At 39.7% G+C, this 9,430-nt stretch overlaps 1 protein-coding gene across 1 annotated transcript in view; it reads left to right on the top strand.

The window, feature by feature from the left end:
- The window catches only part of HSPA4L (heat shock 70kDa protein 4-like), a 54,874-nt gene that overhangs the window by 14,809 nt on the left and 30,635 nt on the right, over positions 1–9,430 (top strand). Inside the window, exons 5-10 of the mRNA XM_005877763.2 lie at positions 97–196; positions 650–783; positions 4,764–5,008; positions 5,134–5,210; positions 6,900–7,051; positions 7,967–8,079. Of these exons, the coding sequence (XP_005877825.1) occupies positions 97–196; positions 650–783; positions 4,764–5,008; positions 5,134–5,210; positions 6,900–7,051; positions 7,967–8,079 (821 nt within the window). The remainder of the gene's footprint in view (positions 1–96; positions 197–649; positions 784–4,763; positions 5,009–5,133; positions 5,211–6,899; positions 7,052–7,966; positions 8,080–9,430) is intronic.

Below are 9,430 nucleotides of genomic sequence, written 5' to 3'. Positions count from 1 at the left end.
TTTTCTCATTTAATTTACATTTTTCAGCTGATGAAATGTTTAAGTAAAACATATTACATAAATTTAATATACTTAATTGTTGTTTTTAAATATCAGATTCCTAGCTTTTTCACTGATGCTGAGAGAAGATCTGTGATGGCTGCAGCCCAGGTTGCAGGTTTAAATTGTTTAAGATTGATGAATGAAACTACTGCAGGTGAGCACTTTGCTGTTTGAAATGACTGTCAAAAAATACTGTTACTTTTTTAAAACTGTTATGTACTGGTTCCTGTAAGCTTTTCTATTTGGAGTATAAAATTTTGGCATGTTTTACATTGGCTATAAGAATCATTCATTTTCGAGAGTTATAGATGAGTAAAGAAAAAAATAACATTAAAAGCATTAATTAAGAGGGAGGGCGGCTCGGGCCCCGTTGCAGGCTCCGGCCACCAGGGGGTGCTGCGCCTCCCTCTCTCGGAGCGGCCTGCCGCCCGGTGGGTGTGAAAAAAATAAAAAAAAAACATTAATTAAGCAAATTATGAAAAGTTAATTTGAAATTAATAATTTGTATTACTCTACTGTGTATTAAAGTGTGTAGTATCAAAGTGATTTATCTGTCTTCCACATGACTGCTATACTGAAAGTAACCTAATTCTTTGTTCTTGAACAGTTGCACTAGCATATGGAATTTATAAACAGGATCTTCCCTCGTTAGATGAGAAACCAAGAAATGTAGTATTTATCGATATGGGACATTCTGCCTACCAAGTCTCACTTTGTGCTTTTAACAAAGGAAAACTTAAAGTAAGTAAGTGATTTGCAATATTTAGCTTTAATGGTTCAGAGCATTTAAGACCATATAGAGGACCTTTATGTCTGGGTTTAAAATCCTTTCTCTGCCGCATGAAAACTATGAACTTAAGCAAGTTACTTAACCTCTCTAAATCTTAGGTTTCTCACCTGACGATAACATTAGTAACTATCTCATAGAACTTTTGAGGACAAAATGAGTTAACGTATACAAAATGCTTGGAATGCCAAATAGTAGATACTATAATATTCGTTAGCTATTTATATTATTGTTGAGGTGTTACATTAGCTATCAGATAATTTTACATATTTGTTTATAAATATACATAAGGAAACATTTTTAAAAATGATTCCATTGTTTTTAGAAACATTTGTATCTAGGAATCCTAATCAAAATTTTCTATAATGTGGCATTATTTACTTCTCTGTGCCTATTTTCTTATAGTCTGTATTTGGTTTTATATTTATTTTTACATTGGTTATCTTATCTAGACTTGCACATTCTCTCCATTATGTACATGTGTAGAATTGACTAGAAGATGAAATGCTTTGGGTTATCCAACACTTTTTAGAGCCTTTTGTCTTACCTATATATATAAAAGGCTAATATGCTAAGTGTCTGAATGTCTGACCGGTCGCTATGACGTGCCCACAAAGCAACACTCGGCTTCCCCCAAGTGGGACACAGGCCCTGCCACCACCCCAAGCGACAGCCCACCAAATCACAGCCGACGCTGCTGCTGAGACCCCATGGCACAAAATGTGGCCCACAGCCCAGCCCAGCCTGGAAATGGTGGCTGTAGGTGCCAGGTAATGACATCATATAGCAATGCCCGGCTTCCTTTCCCTACCAACGACTAGCCTCCTTGCAGTTTCTTCAGCCCAGGAACATGACTTGCTTTATAGCCAGGTGCAAACATTTCACACTTTAACCAAATGTCTGTGAAGCGTTTTCCCATGCCTCATCTCATTTAATCCTCACAGAAGTCCTGGAGTAGGTAAATAGGAGACTTGGTGGAATCCTATTTTCTTTTCATTAGTCAGAAAACAGAGATTTAGAAAGTTTAGACACTTGACCTGACTGAAAAGAACTAAGAAATGGTGGACCTTGAAAATGACTTCAGGTTTTCACACTGCAAAGAATATAGGCAAACACTGCTGCAGTTAAATATTTTACCCTTTGTTCTCCCTGCATGATCTACAATAATAATCTGCTTTGTGTTGATATTTACTGTTGTGCTGCTCACAATTACCTGAAAGAGAAGTTGGGGTGCTTCACTGGGCTGGAAAAAGTTTAGCTAAATCAGAAAGCAGGTCTAATTAAGCAAGTTTATCAATATATATATAAAGCTCTCACTGATGCCATATGCATGGGTGTGTTTCAATATGTCATTGTCAATCGTGAATTTGGTTGACACTTCTATCATAGAGAAAGGGCGAATAGCGATATTAAAATATTTCTTCTAATTAATTTCCTTTCAATGTGCATGAATTCGTGCACTGGGCTACTAGTAGTTTATATAACTATAACATCATCCTTCATATCAGAAAATTAAATGGAGATGACTCACACTGAATGTAAGGTAGTTTTCTGTAAATTGGTTTCATTCTTGGTAGTTACTCTTGAATTTTAATTTAAGGAAAATTAAATGAAAATTTTCTTTCCTTTTTAGTAAATACCTTAAAGTAGTGATCATAGAACCCTTTGAAAATTTGGTAAAAGCTGTTCTCTCCAGGAGGATGCACATTTGTACAAGTCACATACCAATACAATTTTGCATGATACTGGACCGTGTGAGAAGTCTGTGCATTGATTCCCCATGCTAGTCTGCGGAGGACATTCCAGTCAGATTACACTCACTTCCTACTATCATGCTTACCACTATTCCACCACCCATCCTTATGGGGGGAAAAAAAAGCTGACGAAAAACACAAACAGTGGGATTCCATGTTTTAGTAGTCACTTTGTAACTAGTCATTTCTGTCCTCTACTGTAGGGTGAGAGGCTACACATCTTGGTCCTATGATTTCAGGAGCTCTGGTGTTAAAGTTCTGTGACTTGTCTATTCCTGTTCCACCTGATTGCTAGCTGGGCTTATTGCTCAGCATGCTTACCATGTCAAATTCTTGTCTTTCTTCATACTTTTCTGTGTTCTTTTTTGTTCACTCATGTATTCTTTTGTTTTTCTGTATTTTTATAAAAATAGCCTAGTTTTTTTTTTAAATAATTGAAGTTCTACTCCCTGATCTATAAATTGACCAATTATAGTATTTTAAGTTTAATCTTTGCATCAGCTTTTCTTGGGTAATTTATTTTTGGTATATATATTTATGACTATTCTTTGTTCTGTTAAACTTAGTTTTTGGCCTACCTGTTCAGTGCTGTTATAGAATAAAAAGGTGTGTAATGGTAAAGTTTTAGTTGTTGTAACTCAATTATTTCAGAACTAGAGGCCTGGTGCACAAAAATTTGTGCACTCGGTGGGGGGGTCCCTCAGCCTGCCTGTGCCCTCTCGCAGTCTGGGACCCCTCGGGGGATGACCACCTACTGGCTTAGGCCCGCTCCCCGGGGGATTGGGCCTAAGCTGTCAGTCAGACATCCCTCTGGCAGCCCGGGAGCCCTCGGGGGATGTCCACTTGCCAGCGGGGAGCAGACCTAAGCTGCAGTCGGACATCCTTAGCGCTGCTGAGGAGGCAGGAGAGGCTCCCACCACCACCACTGTACTGGCAGCCGTCAGCCTGGCTTGTGGCTGAGCAGAGCTTCCCCTGTGGGAGCACACTGACCACCAGGGGGCAGCTCCTGCATAGAGCATCTGCCCCTTGGTGGTCAGTGTGTGTCATAGTGACCAGTCATTCCCAGTCGTTCTGCTGTTAGGGTCAATTTGCATATTAGCGTTTTATTATATAGGAGTGCCTGGCCAACCTGGGTGAGGGGCTGGTGCCTGTTTGCAGGCTGGCCAAAGCCCCTTCAGTGTGGGGATCCCCACTGGAGTGCCTGGTCATCCTGGGTGAGGGGCTGAGGGCCATTTGCAGGCTGGCCATAGTCCATTCAGGGTTGGGGGGTCCTGCTGGGGTGCCTGGCCAGTCTGGGTGAGGGGCTGAGGTCCGTTTTCAGGCTGGCTAAGTCCCCCAGCGGGTTACCTCACCCCATGAGGGTGTGGCCAGCCTGGGTGAGGGGCTGATGGCTGTTTGCAGGCTGGCCACGGCCCCCAGTCTCCCAAGCTCCCAGTGGAGGCTGGCTGGAAGCAGGTATCTGGGATTTATTTGTCTTCTATAATTGAAACTTTGTTGCCATGAGCGGAGGCCACAGCCGGCTCAGGGCAGGTGGGAAGCTTGGCTTCCTCCATCACCCGGGCAACCAAGCCTCCTGCTTGCTCCAGCTCCGTGGCTGCCAGCCGCCATCTTGGTTGGGTTAATTTGCATATAGTCACTCTGATTGGCTGGTGGGCATGGCTTGGGGCATAGCAAAGGTATGATCAATTAGCATCTTTGTCTTTTATTAGTGTAGATTAGAGTTATTTTTTTAAAATATATTTTTATTGATTTAAGAGAGGAAGGGAGAGGGAGAGAGAGATAGAAACATCAATGATGAGAGAGAATCATTGGTCGGCTGCCTCCTGCACATCCTATACTGGGATTCTAGCCCACAATCCGAGCATGTGCCCTAATCAGGAATTGAACCATGACCTCCTGGTTCATAGGTCGATGCTCATCCACTGGCCAGGCTAGAGTTATTCTTACATTATGATATGTTGATCTGTAACCTAAAGCAGATAATTCAGAGTGGGTAAATATTTTGGCTAAATATAAATTATAATTGATATAAGTGACTTCAAATTTGGCACCCCAGTGATTTTTGACAAGTTTTTTGGGTTTGATTTTATTTTAATTTTAAAAGGGTATTTTTGTTTATTTGTTTGTTTGAAAACATCTATATTTCTGAAAATTCAGTTCTGATTTTTTCAATTAAACAGGTCTTGGCTACTACCTTTGATCCATATTTGGGTGGCAGGAACTTTGATGAGGCTTTAGTAGACTACTTCTGTGATGAGTTCAAGACCAAATATAAGATAAATGTGAAAGAAAATGCTCGAGCCTTGTTGCGTTTATATCAGGAATGTGAAAAACTAAAGAAGCTAATGAGTGCAAATGCGTCAGATCTTCCACTGAACATCGAGTGTTTCATGAATGATCTTGATGTTTCTAGTAAAATGAACAGGTACCATGTATGTTTTCAGTTGGGAAAGTGTTTGCTTATTTTATAATGTTTAGACTCTGTTATTTTAGAAGATATGCTTGATTTTTAGGTCTCAAAATAGTGAATTTCATTTCATTTTTCCACAGGGCTCAATTTGAACAATTATGTGTTTCCCTCTTTGCCAGAGTTGAACCACCATTAAAAGCAGTACTGGAACAAGCTAGTAAGTGGAGATTATTAGACTAACCATCGAAACTGTAGCATGGTGTTACTCATTTGAGTGGTATAGGACAGCAATTTTCAACCGGTGTGCTGCAAGAATTTTTAAAACATATAATACCTGACTATTTAATCAGAGGCAATGACATTTTCCCCCCTTAGATTATCAAATAAAGAAATGACAACAGCCAGCACAACAATAACCATCCACTGTGAATGAATCAAAATTATACTTATTTTTTGTGTGAGATCAGCAAAAAATATAATTTTGGTGTGCCACAGAATTTTAGAAATTAGTTTATATGTGCTATGAGAGGAAAAAGGTTGAAAATCTCTGGTGTAGGAAATGGTAAAACTATAAACCTTCATCTGTTTTTTGAAGATTTGTATTTCTCATTTTAGAGGAGGAGATTATGACTCACTCTTTATTCATAAAAATAAGGTAGTAGAAATCTGGGTTTTTGAGAACTTATCCTGGTTCGTTTTATTGTTTATATCATAAAACTAATGCTAGTAAAAACTGAGGTGTTTAGAAGATTTCTAAGATGAAAGTAAAGTAGAAATGGGACCCTAGCTGGTTTTCTCAGTGGTTAGATCAGCCGTGGGCAAACTACGGCCCTCGGGCCGGATCCGGCCCGTTTGAAATGAATAAAACTAAAAAAAAAAAGACCGTACCCTTTTATGTAATGATGTTTACTTTGAATTTATATTAGTTCACATAAACACTCCATCCATGCTTTTGTTCCGGCCCTCCGGTCCAGTTTAAGAACCCATTGTGGCCCTCGAGTCAAAAAGTTTGCCCACCCCTGGGTTAGATCATTGGCCTGTAGACTGAGCAGTCTGATTCCGGTCAAGGGCACATAACTCAGTTGCAGACTCAGTCCCCAGTTCTGGTCTCCCCGGTTCTGGTCGGGGCACGTGCAGGAGGCAAGTAATCTATGTGTCTCTCACATCAATATTTCCCTTTCTCTCTACATCTCCTCCCTTCCTTCCACTCTCTCTCAATATCAATAGAAAAATATCCTCAGGTGAGGATTAAATTTTTTTAAAAAGTAGAAATGGGGATATGCTTGTTTGTTGTCAAAGTTTTTGGTAATAATTAAAAGTACCTTCTATGGAAAAAAATTATAATTGAAAACTGTTCCCAAGGAAAAAAGTGTATTTTGTCCTTTAAAAAAATTTCTTTCTGTGTGGATTTGGGAGGTGAAAGATAAAACATTGAAGGACTCTGGAGAGTCCTTTAAAGCCCATGAGGCTCTAGCTGGTTTGGCTCAGTGGATAGAGCATCAGCCTGCGGACTGAAGGGTCCCAGGTTCGATTCCAGTCAAGGGCACATTGTGGGCTCGATCCCCGGTAGGGGGCATGAAGGAGGCAGCCAGTCAATCATTGATGTTTCTATCTCTCTCCATTCCTCTCTGAAATCAGTAAAAATATATTAAAAAGAAGTAAATAAATAAATAAATAATAAAGCCCAAAGGTGCTTGTTTTTATTGTCACTGCATCACCAAGTGCAGTGCCTGACACATAGATAGTATTTATTAAATTTCACCTTTTATTTGCCCATCTTCTTTCCTTTTATTCTTGTTTTAAGCAAATGAAAAAATTCACTTTTTAATAAAGTACTTTCCAAGGTCTACTTTTTACATTGTTACAAAGATTACCTTATTTTTCTCAAAAACGTTTTGCTTTCCAGACTTACAGCGTGAAGACATAAGTAGTATAGAAATTGTAGGAGGAGCAACTCGAATTCCTGCAGTAAAGGAACAAATCACTAAATTCTTTCTTAAAGACATAAGTACCACATTAAATGCTGATGAAGCTGTTGCAAGAGGATGTGCATTACAGGTATGATTAATATTATTTTTATTTTGGAATGTATATTTTTCCAGAAATATGGTGACTGACCTAAAAGGAGTTTAAATATTATCTATTCTAACCACTTGTCAATAGGCTAAAAGTAAATTGAAATTATTTCTGAAAAGTAAGTCTTATGCCTTTCCTATTTTTTATTTTTGTTAAGGATATTTTTATTGATTTCAGAAAAGAACTGAGATGGAGAGAGAGATAGAAACATCAATGATGAGAGAGAATCATTGATTGGTTGCCTCTTGCAGGCCCTTTACCAGAAATCAAGCCTGCAACCTGGGTATGTGTCCTGACTGGAATTGAACTGTGACCTCCTGTTTCAGAGATCGATACTCAACAACTGAACCACACCAGCCAAGCTATTTATAATTTTACATGATCATAAAACAGTATGTTTATAGCTCTACTGAAATAACATTTATTTTATGAATCCATATAATTATTCCGATTAAAAATTCTTTTTTGGGGTTTTAAAATATTTTTGTATTAATTTGTATAAGGTCACAGAAAAAGTACTCTGACACTTTTATTAAAAAATATATTTTTTTATTGATTTCAGATGAAGAGAGAGGGAGAGAGATACAAACATCAATCATGAAAGAAAATCATTGAACAGTTGCCTCCTGCACGCCCTACTGGATTGGGCCTGCAACCCAGGCAAGTGCCATGACCAGAAATCGAACTGTGACCTCCTGACTCATAGGTCGACACTTAGCCACTGAATCACACCAGCTGGGCAACACTTTTAAATTTTAACTAGTTTTACCATTTAAACAGTAATTTTTAAAATGTAACAATTTTATTGCAAGGACTTTATTAAGCAGTTTAATCAGGGGTAATCTAGTGCGTGTTTTGTGTTTGTTGATTTAAATATAATGTACATTTTATTGGCAGTGTGCGATTCTCTCACCAGCATTTAAAGTGCGTGAGTTTTCCATAACGGACATTGTTCCCTACTCAATCACATTACGATGGAAGACCTCTTTTGAAGATGGAACTGGGTCTGGGTAAGTTACTTTTTAATATGTTTGTGTTTTTTATTTCAGAGAGAGAGAGAGAGAGAGAGAGAGAGAGAGAGAGAGAGAAACATTGATGTGAAAGTGAACCATAGATCAGCTGCCTTCTGTACACCCTCTCCTGGGGATTGCGCCCAAAACTCCAGGCATGTGACCAGGAATCAAACCAGCAGCCTTTTGGTTGTGAAGCAAAAAACACCCAATCAGAAGAGCAAAAGAAAAAAATAATCTAAAAATATGAAGATAGTATAAAGAGCCTCTGGGACAATTTCAAGTGTACCAACATTCAAATTATGGGGATGCCAGAAGGAGAAGAGAGAGAGCAAGATATTGAAAACCTATTTGAAGAAATAATGACAAAAATTCCCCTACCTTGTGAAAGTAATAGGCTTATAAGTCCAGGAAGCACAGAGGCCCCCAAACAAAAGGAATCCAAGGAGGCCTACACCAAGACACATTATTATTAAAATACCAAAGGATAAAGACAAAGAAAGAATCTTAAAAACAGTAAGAGAAAATCATTTAGTAAGAAGATAAAAAATATGAACAAGATCAAATGGCAATAAATATATGTCAGCAATTGAATCTAAAAATCAAAATAAATGAACAAAGAATCTAATGAACAAAAGAAACTGATGAATAAAATAGAACCAGAGGCATGGAAACATGGAACAGACTGACAAATCTCAGAGGCAAAGGGGAGGAGGGGCAGGAAAAGATTAACCAAATAACTTATATGCATACTAGTGACCTGGTGCATGGATTCGTGCACACTGAAAGGTAATTAGGAGGTGGCCAGCAGGGTGAGACTGGATGAGACAGGCTGGACACGCCCTGGAGCCAACCTCCCGCAGTCCCTCCCCAGCCAAATACACCTGGAGCAGTGCTGTGGCTCGAAGGGCGTCTGTAGAGTGAGCGGGGTCCCTCCAACAGGTGGGGTCCCTTGGCGTGGCCTGCGGGGATCTGGCCAAAACCAGCTCTCCGACATCCCCCAAGGGGTCTCGGAGTGCTAGAGGGCACTCTGCAAAGTTGCAGTCTTACAGGGTGTGGAACACAAATGTGCAGTAAAGCCGATTTGGGGCCAACAGTGCCCCAGCAACAACAACCACCCATGGCCAAAGGTGGAATTGCGCGGCCCCACAAGGAATCAGAATCTCTCCTCTCTGGTTCCGGGGTGCATCACCCAAGAACTGTTGCTGCCAAGTCACCGCAGCTTGGCAGCTCCTGTGTTGAGCATCTGCCCCGTGGCGATCAGTGCACATCATACCTACTGGCTGGTCGGACGATTGGACCTTAGCCTTATATATATATATACTAGAGGCCCGGTGCACAAAAATTTGTG

This window comes from Myotis brandtii, unplaced genomic scaffold (genome assembly GCF_000412655.1).
Source record: "Myotis brandtii unplaced genomic scaffold, ASM41265v1 scaffold53, whole genome shotgun sequence".
Taxonomy (NCBI): Eukaryota; Metazoa; Chordata; class Mammalia; order Chiroptera; family Vespertilionidae; genus Myotis; species Myotis brandtii.
This window is presented reverse-complemented; position numbering and strand designations above follow the sequence as displayed.